Raw genomic sequence first — 13,238 nt, 5'->3', positions numbered from 1 at the left:
TCGCTGCAGTATTGTTGAGGGGCTGGTAAGCCTCGCGTGAGTTGCCTGCTCCTTGCTGATGGGTGGGGCCAGGAATTCTGGAGGAGAGGCGGTTACCCCCTGAAGTGATGTCGCGCTGCAGGGCACGTGGTGGCCTGCAGGGGGCCAGGAGGGCTGGCCCTTCAGCGCTCCGCCAAGCCTTAGAGATGTGAATTCCAGTGCCTGTCTGACTTGTGATCTGACTAAATCCCTAGCCGTGTATGGGCTTCAGTGTCCCCACCTGGTAAACAGGTGGAGATAGTCTTCCGCTTGAGAGCTGACGAATGAAAGAATGACTTCTAGATGCCCGAGTGTTCCCCAAAGGAGCTACTCACTTTCTGGATTTTCTGGAGAAAGTCTTTGCCTTGAAAGTGTCCCTTGACTGGGATGCCGTCCCCCCACCTCCGCCTCCACACCCCGTTTTCTAAAATCTGGCTTGAGTCCTTCCCTTTAGAGAACCTCCCTGATACCGCTCAGGCTGGCTCAGGTACCGCCTGGGGGATCTCACAGTGCCTATGCCACCTCCATTAGAGCGTGTGTAATCGGGTACTGGGGCTCTCTGGGGCCGACGTCTTGTCCCGTCTGGACCAGGAATCCTGAGAGGGCGGGGCTGGTTCCGATTCACGTCTGGGTCCCAGCATTGCCCTCTTCTGGCCCTGGGCCCCAGGAGGACTCAGAAAATAGGTATTGAATGAAACATTGTATTAACTGAAAAACCAAACCCGAACCCAAACAGCCCCATACACACACCGTGTCCCATCCACAGACAAACCTGGCCAGAGCTGGTAGAATATGATGATTTATATACAATTTCCTGGGGACAAGGGCTTTGTACAAAGGGGGGAAGGGAGAGCCGATGGTGGGTGCTGGCGTTGCCTCCATCCCGGGGGAACAGTGACAGGAGCAGTGTGGCCAAGGAAAGGACCAGGTTCTAGCTGACTTCCTCCAAGTTCCGACTCTGTGTCCGCTGGCAGGTGACTGCTCTCTGTCGGCCTCAGTGTTCTCCGCTGTAAAAGGGGATGATAGATGACTCACTGGGCTGTTTGAGGTTCCGTGGACAGAGGAGGGGAAAGTAGGAAGCTCAGGGTACAAGCTCAAGAACAGACTCAATGCTCAAAAACAACTCCATTCTCCGTGAGCACTCACTTGTGTTTGGGCATTGCTGTCAAAGAAAACTTCGCGCAATGATGAACACGTTTTAGATCTGTGCTTTCCAAGATCGCCCTTGAGACCAGCCCCAGTTGAAAACTGGGCATTCCTATTGTGACCAGCAAAACTGAGGAACTTAGTTTTTCATTTCATCTAATTTAAGCTTCAACTAATAGTGTGGTTATTGGGAGCGTGGGAAAACAGGGTATGCAAAGGGACAAGGATAAGAGGACAATTTCTCAATCGAAAATTGTATCTCAAAAACAAAAAGTAGTAAAAAGTACTGTCCAAAACAAATGCCGAAATGAAAAAAATCATTGAATTCAGAAACTGTTCCTTGATCCAATTATTGGAAAACTTCTGTAGGTTTCAACGGACTTGAATATAGGAATCTACTTATGCAACTGTAAGTTTCATGGAATCTTAATATAGATCGAGTATTTCTAATAAAAGTTTCTCATATGTATTGAGATGTGCTGTGAGCATCACATTACACATTGACTGGATTCTGAAAACTTGGTATGGAAACAAGAATGTAAAAATATCTCAAAATATCTCAATAATTTTTAAAGTATTGATTGCACGTTGAGATGACAAGATTTTGGATACACAGGGTGAAGTAACATAAATTCTTTAAGGTAACCTGTTTGTTTTTAAAAGATGCACTGGCACAATGTGGTAAATCAGCTATACTTCAATTAAAAATTCAAAAAAATATGCAGCTACTAGAAAATTTAAAGTCACATGTGTGGCTTGTATTCTGTTTCCTATGGACAGTAAGTATTGCTCTAGGGGGTTTTTCGTGGTCCTTTCACTTAACCTCCTGACAACTCTAGCGTAAAGGATGATTATGAGTCTCTTGTACAGATAAGGAAACTAAGGCAGAGGAGTGAAAGGCACAGATGCTGGAATCAGAGGGCCCAGAGTCCAGTCTTGGCTGTCACTCAGGAGCTGTGTGACTTTCAGCAAATGATTTACCTCTCTGAGCCTCGGTTTCCGCCAAGGGGAAATGGGGAAGACAATGGCCACCAGTTTCTCAATTAAGTGAGTTAATTTGTAGAAAGCTTCAGCACAAGGCCGGAGGCACTGAGGCACTCAACAGGTGACCGATTGCTGCCAAATGTTTCCTTTGGGCGCTTGGGGAACCCACAGGCCCCTCCCTGCCTTTCTCCCTCAGGGTACCACCTACAACCCCGAAACCGGTTCCCAGGTTCGCCTCAGGGGCTTCTTGCTTCCCCGGGGTAGGAAATCCCAGCTTCCCTTCCATACCTTTGAGGTAAGGAAGATGTTACCTCAAACATCTTCCAGTGCCATTTTTTTTTTCACCCCACCCCCAGACTGGACAAAGTTGCTAGAATAACCTGAGCTTTTTCATACCTGGAGGGCTTTGCAGAGCCTGCTCCTGGAGGCGGCTCTTTCCTGGCTTGCAGACTCCTATATCCAAATACCTCCCCGCCCGCTGAGCTTCACTGTCTTTCCAGAATGCCTAGTGCTGAACTGTCCCTCCTCCTCCCAGGTTCCCCACTGGGCCAGACCCAGCGTCCTCTGCCCCGTGCCCCTCCCCTTCCCTGCTCACCCCCGGCCCCCGACCCCAAGTCTGTCTCACCCTCCAGCCCCGTCCCTCCTGACCCCTGACTCTGCCTGTCCCCTCCTCTCCACCCCGTGGTCCTGTCCCGGCCCCTGCTCAGACCTTGTCCTCTTTCCCTGGACCCTCACCCAGCCTCCAGTCTGTCTTCTCAGTCTGTCCCCATCCATGGTCCCAGAGGGGTTTCCTTACATCCAGAGCTAACCCACTGCTTCCCTGCTCCCACTCTGTCACCCCCCACCCCCATGGCCCCCACATCAACACCAAGTCCAGGGTCCTCCAGTAGCCGCAGGAGCAGAGGATCCTGGGGATGGGAGGGGCAGGGTACCGTGTCGCCCATGGAATCCACCACCTCCGGTCAGCCCCTGGACCCTCTCCACCCGCTCTGCGCAACCCGCTGGCTCACCCTCTCCCCAGGGTAGGGTGTCCTCCGTCTCCTCCTCCACTGGCACAGGCACCAGGCAGCAGCCAGCAGCAGGAGGGCCACCGGCAGCAGCAGCAGCAGCAAGAGGAGCAGAAGAGGGGACTGAGGGGCCGGTAGGGACGTGGCTCCCAAGGCCCCAGGACTCCTTGGGGGCAGCAGAGTGGAGGAGTCTGCCAGGAGAGAGGTCAGGTGACTGAGAAGTAGGGCCAGGCCAGGGAAGGGAAAAAAGGGCCTGCCTGGTGCTGGCTGTGTGACCTGGGGGAGGGGGTGGGGGTAGGCTGTGCACTTCTCTGGGCCTCAGTCGCCTCATCCATAAAGTGGGTATAATTATTATACCAACTTCATAAGGTTGTCACAAAGATTAAATGAGGGAATATACAGAAAGTGCTTAGAACAGTGCCTAGCACGTAGTAAGGTTGCATTTTATTGATTTTTTTTTAAAGTCACTAATAGGACTTCCCTGGTGGTCCAGTGGTTAAGAATCCACCTGCCAATGCAGGGGACATGGGTTTCATCCCTGGCTTGGGAAGATTCCACATGCCACAGGGCAACTAAGCCCCTGGGTACAACTGCTTGACCCATGCGATAAAGCCCATGGTCCAAAACAAGAGAAATCACTGCAATGAGAAGCCTGCACGCCAAAACTAGAGAGTACCCCACAACGAGGGCATCAACGAAAACCCAGCGCAGCCAAAAATATATTAAAAAAATTGTCACTAATAACTTTTTAAAATTGGTATGCTTGTTTACTTGTTTAACCAGACCCTATAAATTTTTTAAAAATATTTTAATTTATTATTTACTTTTATTTATTTGTTTATTGACTGGGTGGCATTTGGGATCTTACTTCTCCAGCCAGGGATCAAACTTGTTCCGCTTGCATTGGAAGCTCGGAGTCTTAACCACTGGACTGCCAGGGAAGTCCCAATAATTCTTTATTTCAAATATATCATTTTACTTGTTTTGGCCTTGAGGCATGAAGGATATTAATTCCCTGACCAGACCAGGGATTGAAACTAGGCCCCCAGCAGTGGAGGGGCAGAGTCCTAATCACTGGACCACCAGGAAATTTCCTGCATTTTATAATTGGACAAACATGTGTCTAGTGCTTACCTATTGATTTATATATTCATTTTCTTCCCCTAGTAGTCTGTGAGCTCCAGGAGGGTGACAGGAGACACTGCCAGAACCTAGTACTTCTTATTGTTGTTGTTTAGTCACTAAGTCATGTCCGAGTCTTTGCGACCCCAAGGACTGTAGCCCACCAGGCGCCTCTGTCCATGGGGTTTCCCAGGCAAGAATACCGGAGTGGGTTGCCATTTCCTTCTCCAGGCACCAGGGATCAAACCCCAAATCTCCTGCATTGGCAGGCAGATTCTTTAAGGCTGAGCCATCAGGGAAGCCTAAGTAGTTTAATTTACATAAGTTAAATATCTGAGTGAACGGACAGATAATAGAACAATGAAAGATACACTGTATAAAGCCATGATGGCTCACAAGGCCCCACTTGAGCTGACCCCCTTTATTCCCTCTGTACCCTCACTCCACACCTTTTCCCCTTTGCTTACTTGGCCTCAGCCACTCGGGCTCCCTCTTGATTCCTTAAACAGGGAGGCAGGTTTCTGTCTCAGGACCTTTGCACTACCTGTTCCCCTGTTTGCAACTTTTGGTGACTTTCCAGCCGACCACTTCAAGCCATGATTCTACCACCCCGTTTTAACGTGCCTGCATAGGACTCATTACACTCAGACACTTTCCTGTTTATTTATATGTTTACATGTTTATCATGTCTCCCTGATCGGCAGGTTAGCACCCCATGGACACAAACTTGGTCTTGTTCTGTGCTGTGTCTCCAATGCCAAGCATCAGGGAAATGGTTAGTAAAACTTAGTTGAAAAAGAAAAAAAAAAGTTAGTTGAATGGATGATTAGTGATGCATGTAAATATGAACAGCAAACAGTGGGTAAGTGGTTAAGAATTCACCTTAACATGCAGAGGATGCTGGTTCCATCCCTGGTCAGGGAACTAAGATCTCACACGTCAAGGGACAACTAAGCCTGCACACCAACCGAAAGCCCATGTAGTGCAATGAAGACCCAGTGCAGCCACACACACACACACACACACACACACACACACACAACTTTTTTTTAAAAAGGAGTACTTCCCTGGTGGTGCGATAGATAAGAATCTGTCCGCTAATGCAGGTTCAGTATATGCTGCAGGGCAACCAAGTCTGTGTGCCAAGACTACTGAAGCCCTCCGGCCTAGAGTCCGTGCTCCCCAACAAGAGAAGCCACCACAATGAGACGCTCACACACCGCAAGGAAGAGGAGCTCCCGCTTGCAGCAACCAGAGGAAGCCTGCGCACAGCAACAAAGACCCAGAGCAGCCAAAAGTAAATAAATAAAATTATCTTTTAAAGGGCTCTTTGTGACTGAAATAATTATCTTAAAAATTATAAAACTATGAGAATTAAATTCAACAGCATTACTGGTTGCCAGGGGATAGAGGTGGGAGTTTTGGGATGGGGATCAAGTTACACAAACTCAGGGATTTCCCTGGCAGTCCGGTCCAGTGGTTCAGATTCCTAGCCCCTATTGCAGGAGGCACGGGTCCCATCCCTGGGTGAGGAACTAAGATCCTACAAGCCGTGTGGTACAGCCGGGAAAAAAAAAAATTTTTTTTTTCATACGATGCAATCCTAATCCCTAGTACCTCAGAATGTGACCTTATTTGGAGATCAGGTCTTCAAAGATGTGATCAAGTTAAAATGAGATGGTTAGTGGTGGCCCTAATCCAATATGACTGGTGTCCTTATAAGAAGGAGAGATCTAGACATAGAGATACGCATGGGGGAGAGCACCACGAGCATGAAACTGGCCCTCGACAAGCCAAGGGAGACAACCGAAACAGATCCTTCCCTCACAGCCCTCAGAAGGAGCCAGTCCTGCTGACTCCTCAGTTGTAAGAGGATGCACTTCTGCACTTTAAATCACCTGGTTGGCGGTACCTTGTTACAGCAGCTAATACACACTACTTACTACACACACATGCGTGCCTGCAGTTATGCATACATAACTGATAAACTCTGAATAAACTCGGTGGATTGCACTCATGTCAATTTCTTGTGCTGTAATTAACATTACCAAGCAAAATGTACCACTGGGGAGGCTGGGTAAAGGGTGTCCAGGACTTTCCTGTACGTTTCCTTGCCCCTTTCTGTGAATCTGTAATTATTCCAATGTAAAAAAGTTTTAAAAATAAACCCACCTATAACATACTAAAAAATAACAAACATTAAGAATCCTGAAAAATAAGTTAATTTACCTTTTTTTTTTTTTACCTTTTAAAACAGGTCTATAAGAAATTTTACACTCAAACATGTGACTCTCATTCTGTTTCTATGTGATAGAGTTGCCTCAGAGAAACAGGCAAGGCTGGTTATTCCCTTCTCAGAGACAAGTAAACTGAGACCCAGAGAGGGATGAGCTTGGGGAAACAGGCCCAAAGTCACACAGCCTATGGGAGCCCTGAGTGGAATGGGTGAGGGACTGTAAAGTGGGAGAGGAGTGGGTGGGGCGGTGGGCTCGGGGGCGGTGGGAGGCTTTACCCGGCTGACACTGCAGTTCCAGGCACCGGGAGAAATTCCGGTGGGTGATCCAGGGCTTCAAGGCCTCCAGCTGCTGGGAAGTGTCCTGCAGGAGGTGGGAGATGTTGGCCTGGACGAAGCGAAGACAGCTGGGAAGGGGCTGAGGGCAGGGGAGGGAGATGTCACCACAGCATCACCCCCAGCATCACCTCAGGTCAAGGGTGAGGCCTGGGTCTCATAGAGAGTCTGGACCCTTGCTCCCCCTGGTTGCTAGCAACCGGGCCCAGTCAGACCTGGATCAGGAGGGTCCCCTGATTTAGGGTCCCCTCCTTCTCCCTGTTGCTAGGGGTAAGAACCCTTTAGCAACATCCTTCAACAGGGCCTGAAAAATGAGTAGAATTGATGCCTTTGGCCCTTACCCCTAGGTATCCTCCAGTACTTAGAGAAGTGTCACTTCCCACACTGGGCCCCAGCAGGTCTGAGGTTCCAGCTCCACCTCCCTCAGGATGCTCCCAGTCAAGGGGAAACCTCCAGTAAGGCCTAGCAGACCTTTGCTGCCAATCCCTAGGAGCATCAGGCTCTCTGCACTTGTCCCCCAAGTTCAGGGCTGACCTGGAAGGCACACGAGGTGACAAAGTGTATCTCGGTGTTGACATCCTCCAGCAGCTTCTCCATCTCCGACCCAGCCACGGTCTTGAGCCGTCCCATCCAGCGCTGGGCCAGGACCAGACGCCAGAACGCCCCGCAGAGCTTGTCCTGGGGGGAGACCACCCAGGCTCTGGGTCCCGCGGGTGGGCGGAGGGGGCTGGGGGCCAGGATTCCTGGGTCCCGAGGGAGGGGGTGGCCTGGTGGGCACACTAGCCTGGCCCCTAAGGGGGCGGTGAATCTTGAATCTCTCCTTCCCACCTCCATCCTGGGCCCCTCCCGTCTGTGACTCACGTCCTGCAGGTTGGAGGCAACAGTGACGGGGTAATCTTGAAGCAGGTACTTGGACTGCGGGAGAAAACGGGGTCAGGCCTGCGCAGACAGGAGGAAACAAACTATGGGGACCCAGAGGGAGGGGGCGGGGACCCAGAGAGAGGGGGCGGGGACCCAGAGAGAGGGGGAGGGGACCCAGAGAGAAGGGGGCGGGGACCCAGAGAAGGGGGGCGGAGACCCAGAGAGAGCGGGCGGGGACCCAGAGAGAAGGGGGCGGGGACCCAGAGAGAAGGGGGCGGGGACCCAGAGAGAGAGGGGGCGGGGACCCAGAGTGAGGGGGCGGGGACCCAGAGAGAAGGGGGCAGGGACCCAGGGTGGGGAGATGGGGACCCAGAGAAAGGGGGACAGAGACCCATAGCGAAGGGGGCAAGGATGGGCGGACGGACGACGGAAGGGAACCCAGAGGGAGGAGGCAGGGGGCCACAGAAACTTGACAGGGGGAAGTCAGACCCAGAGACAGCACCTCGGGCTCGGATTGGGAACAGGGACGCTCACCAGCTTGCCGATCTTGATGGCAAAGGTGGAGGAGATGGGGCTGTGGCGGAAGGAGCAGTCGGGGGTCCCTTGGAGGCCAGGGCTGAGCAGTAACAGCAGCAGCAGAAGGGAGGTCTGCGGGCGGGGTAGGGCGAGGGCTCCATGGACTCCACACACGCCCCCCTCCCTCCTGGAGGCTGCCCCGGGCAGCCCCCTGTTCTCTCTTCCCTCTTTCTCCTTTCCAGCTTTCCCACTTCTCAGCTCCTTCGCTTGGCTCCTGTGTGCCCACCTCCGACCATCTTTCCCTATATATCTCTCTACCTCTGGACACGTGCTAACCAGTTTTCGCCCTCCTCTGCCCGCTCTGTCTCACCTCCCATCTCCGCACCTCAGCCCATCTCTCTCCACTTCTGCTCACCTCTGCCCAGGATTTTCTCATCTTTGCCCATTCCTCTGTCTTTTCATGCTCATCTCTCCTGTTTTCCCCTAGATCTGAGTCCTATCTTCCCCATTTGCTCCCACCTCCCTGTTTCTTTCCCCAACCCCTGTCCATCTCGCTTACCTCTGTCCACGTCCCCCCACCTGTGTCAGTTTCCCCTACTCATGTCCATCTCCTCATCTCCCCCACCCGTGTCCATCTCCCCACCCATGCCCATCTCCCCACCCCTGTCCATCTCACCCACCCCTGTCCATCTACCCCACCCTGTCCGTCTCCACCACCCCTGTCCGTCTCCCCACCCCTGTCCATTTCCCCTACCCCTGTCAATCTCTCTCACCTCTGTCCATCTGCTCACTTCTGACCACCCCAACTCTGTCCATCTCCCTCCGAATTCTGTCCATCTCCTCCCACCTCTGTTCATCTCCCCACTCGTGTCCACCCCAACTCTGTCCACCTCCCCTCTCAGCTCTGCCCATCTTGACACTGCCATTCCCCCACCTTAACCCCTAGGGATACGCACAGTTGGGCTCCAGGCTGGCGCCAGCACTATCATTTCTGCCGGGGGCCCTTCATGCCTGTGGCCGGATCTTGGAAGGGACAGAAGAGCGAGTCTCGGACCCCCACACCCCAGCCCCTTCCTTGCCCGCCCCTTCACCTCCCCGCCCCTCCCTCGGTCCTTTGATGTGGCTAAGTTTCCGCCTCCTACTCTATAGGGCTTCCTGCGTGAAGCACAGTTACAGTGAAAACTCCTCATCGCCCCTTCTAAGAACCCCGACGTCCGGTGCCCGCAACTCTGCGCAGGCCAGGGACCCAGGAACCCGACCCCCCGCCGTCTGCGCTCAGCCCCAGGAGGGGGACCCCGGCCCCGCCCTTCGGGGACCCGGAGTCCATTTCTCCTCACGCACCAGGCTTGCCCCAGCTGGGTGTGGAAGGGGCCACGCCGGGTGACAGCCAGAGATCGAAAGTGAAAGGAAATTTTGGGGGGAGAGTGAGCTGGGGTGGATCGGGCTGGTGCACGGGGCGCCACCTGGTGGTGACAGGTGGCAGATGTCGCCGCAGTGGGCGCTTTAGCGGGACTTAGGCTCAAGGGGTCTGACCTTGGGTTGGTAGCCCGAGTGGGACACAGTGAATGTGGCTCGGGGGCTCCAACGGGGATCTGTCTCTGGCTAGAATTAACGCAGCTCGGGCAAGGAGGAGGTCACCCTGAGCCCTTCACCTTTGCCTTGAAACCCCACCCCCACTCTCCAACCCCCGTCTCCTTCCACAGGGAGTGACAGCTCCATCCTTCCAGGTGTTCGGGCCCAAAGCCTTGGAGGGGACCTGAGACTCCGTCTGCCTCTCACTGCCCACTGACAGTTCAGTCCATCAGCAAGTTTGTTGGCTGATCATCAAAGTGTGTTCAGAATCCCACCCATCTCACCCCCGCCACTGCCGCCACCACCCACCTGGAAATCATTGTTTCTACTCACCCTACCAGCCTCCCTGCTTCAGTCCTCACTTGCCAGTCTGTTCTCCACATGCAGCCTGAGGGAGCCTGTGAAGACCCAAGTCCCCTCACCTCCCTCCTCTGCTCCACGCTGCCCCCTTACCCGCACACCTGCCACACAAGTCCAAGTCCTCACTGTGGCCTAGACAGACCTGGCCTCTCCTCCTGCCTCTCTCCATTCCGGCCACACAGGCCTGAGGCAGGCACATTTCTGCCCCAGGGCCTTTGCATTGGCTGTTCCCTCAGTCGGGAATGCCCTTCCCCCAGATACCCACATGGCTCAACCTGATCTCACTCAGGTCTTTGCTCAAATACACAAGGCAAAGGAGAGCTGCAACTACTGAACCCGCCTGCCTCAACTGCTGAAGCCTGTGTGCCAGGAGCTCATGCTCTGCAACAAGAGAAGCCACCGCAATGAGAAGCCCGCGCACGGCAATGAAAAGGAACCCCCGTTCGCTTCAAGTAGAGAAAGCCAGAGCATGGCAGTGAAGACCCAGGGCAACTCCCCAAAGATTTAAAAAAAAAATACACAAGGCGAAGCCTTCCCCAACCAACCTTTTTCAAGTTGCAACCACTTCCCAGCACTCCCACTCATCTGAGCTTTGTTTTTTCCCTTGTCACTTATCACCTTCTGACACACCACTGCAGTTTATCTTCTTTATTGTCAGTTGTCCCCATTAGGAGTGCAACTCCAGGAGGGCCACAGTATCTGTTTATCCTGCTGGATCTCCAGCACCTAGAACCATGACTGGCTCACAGAAGGTACTCCATCAATATTTGTTAAATGAATGAACAAATATGCGTTGTTGTCATATACTGGATAGGGCACCTGCTCTTGGGCTCTGTTTCTTGGGTGACAACCTCTAACTCCCTGGAACTTCCAGATAGGCGTGTCTTTGTTATTAAGACGGGCTCCCTGACCACATCTGAGTTTACCCTAATGAGGTGACTCAGGATGGGGGCTGGGCAGCACCAGAAAGACCAGTCACATGACTAGAGGGCTGGAACGTCTCACTTCCAATCTCCAACCTCTCACCTTCAACTTCCAGGGAAGGAGGCAAGAAATTGAGTTCAACTTCTGTCTCCAACTTCACATGGCTTTTCGCTCTTCTCCCTGTTCTCTCCTCTTTTGTCACTCTTTTTAAATTGTATATTTCTGGTTGCACTGGGTGTTCACTGCTGCACGGGCGTTTCTCTAGCTGCAGAGAGCGGAGGCTACTCTCTAGCTGCCGTGTGTGGGCTGCTCACTGTGGTGGCTTCTCGTTGCGGAGCTCAGGCTCTAGGGCACTTGGGCTTCAGTATTGTGGCACCTGGACTCAGCAGTTGTGGCTTCCGGGCTCCAGAGCACAGGCTCAATAGTTGCGGTGCACGGGATTTGTTGCTCCATGGCATGTAAGAACTTCCTGGACCAGGGATCGAACCTGTGTCCCCTTGGCAGGCGGATTCTTTACCATTGAGCCACCAGGGAAGTCCTCCTCTTTTGTCTCTGATTAAAAAAAAACTTGTATTTAGATGCAGGGTCTTATCTTGAGATCCTTAACTTACTTCCATCTTCATGGATTATTTTCCAAGTAAGATCACATATCTTATCTTGAGATCCTTAACTTACTTCCATCTTCATGGATTATTTTCCAAGTAAGATCACATTCAACTCCGGGAGTTGGTGAGGGACAGGGAGGCCTGGCGTGCTGCGATTCATGGGGTCGCAGAGTCGGACACGACGGAGCGACTGAACTGAACTAAACTGAAGATCACATTCATAGGTTCCATGGATGAGGAAGTATTTTGGTGGGGCCACCACTGAAGCCACTAGTTCCCTCAAAGCTGTTTCTCACCTCTGGGCCTTTGCGTATGCTGTCTCCTCTGCCAGGGATGCTCCCTGCCCGCCCCCCACCACACACGCGCCTTTTCTAATTAGATGCTCATTGCCCTTCAAGGCTCAGTGCAATCACTATTCATTAGGGAAATACAAATCAGAGCCACAGTGAGATTACCACCTCACATAATGTTAGGTTGGCTAACAGGTTATGACAGAGAGGGGGAGGTCCTTGGTGGGTCTAGTGGTTAGGATTTGGTGCTTTCACTGCTGGGGCCCAGGTTCAATCCCTGGTCAGGGAACTGAGATCCAACAAGCCAGGCAGCACAGCCAAAATAAATAAAATAAATGATTGTTGGAGAGGAGGCTGTGGAGCTTGGTAACTTAGTACAGCCACTATGGAAAAAAGTGTGAAGGTCCTTCAAAACATAACAAATAGGGACTTCCCTGATGGTCCAGTGAGTGTGGGTTCAATCCCTGATCAGGGAACTAAGATCCGATATGCCAGGCAGTGTGGCCAAAAAAAAAAAAATAAGATTGGACTATATACTGAGAAGTAGCTGAGAGTGGATCTTTTGTCCTCACCACAAATAGATGACAGATGTGTTAATTGACTGTGATAATCATTTCACAGTTCATAAAAAAATCACATTGTAGAATTGAACTACTGATATATACAATGTTGAATTGTCAATCATAGTTCCATAAAGCTGGGGAGAAAACTCAATGAGGATGGCAATTGCCTTGTGGAGATTCCTGCCATCTCTCATCTTCACTTCATATACAGACACACACACACTTAAGTTGGGAAAGGTGTCTCCTTTGGGCTCCCAGAGTGCCCCGAGCTGCATATACTGCCATAGTACTTTACGTGTCACCCTATGTCACGTCTGTATGTCTTTTAACTGGAGCTGAGCCTACCTCTCCTCTGTTCACAAACTCTCTATGGCTCCGAAGTGTCCTTGAGACAAATTCCCAGCCCCTGCTGACATCTTGATTTTATTTTAAATTATTTTTTTAATTTGATTGCACCACATCCTAGTTGCAGCATGTGGGATCTAGTTCCCTGACCAGGGATTGAACCCAGTCACCTGGTAGCAGGAGCTTGGAGTCTTAGCCACTGGACCACAGGGGAAGTCCTGACATCTTGCGTGGTTTTGGCTCAGTGAGACCCACTGCAGCCTTCTGATCTCTGGAGCTGTAAGATAATAGGTTTGCATTGTTTTATTTAAGCCGCTATCTTGTGGTCACCGTTACAGCACTGACAGGAAGTGAAC

At 51.8% G+C, this 13,238-nt stretch overlaps 1 protein-coding gene across 1 annotated transcript; it reads right to left on the bottom strand.

The window, feature by feature from the left end:
• Positions 1-818: 818 nt before the first annotated feature.
• Positions 819-9,616, bottom strand: FLT3LG (fms related receptor tyrosine kinase 3 ligand). Its single transcript, XM_052656246.1, has 8 exons — positions 9,565-9,616; positions 9,180-9,246; positions 8,242-8,355; positions 7,708-7,761; positions 7,381-7,524; positions 6,790-6,928; positions 3,159-3,346; positions 819-1,025 (listed from the first exon to the last, which is right to left on the bottom strand). The coding sequence occupies exons 2-8, from the start codon at positions 9,210-9,212 to the stop codon at positions 819-821; spliced, it is 879 nt and encodes a 292-aa protein (XP_052512206.1). The 5' UTR covers positions 9,213-9,246; positions 9,565-9,616.
• Between the last annotated feature and the right edge of the window lie 3,622 nt (positions 9,617-13,238).

Source organism: Budorcas taxicolor, chromosome 18, assembly GCF_023091745.1.
Source record: "Budorcas taxicolor isolate Tak-1 chromosome 18, Takin1.1, whole genome shotgun sequence".
NCBI classification, from domain to species: domain Eukaryota; kingdom Metazoa; phylum Chordata; class Mammalia; order Artiodactyla; family Bovidae; genus Budorcas; species Budorcas taxicolor.
This window is presented reverse-complemented; position numbering and strand designations above follow the sequence as displayed.

Coding starts and splice junctions, on each gene's coding strand:
- FLT3LG (XM_052656246.1), bottom strand. CDS start 9,212: ATGATAGTGCTGGCGCCAGCCTGGAGCCCAACT. Junction 3,347..6,789: donor GGAACTGCAGTGTCAGCCGG/GTAAAGCCTCCC, acceptor CTCTCCTGGCAG/ACTCCTCCACTCTGCTGCCC. Junction 1,026..3,158: donor CACCCTACCCTGGGGAGAGG/GTGAGCCAGCGG, acceptor CCCCTTTTACAG/CGGAGAACACTGAGGCCGAC.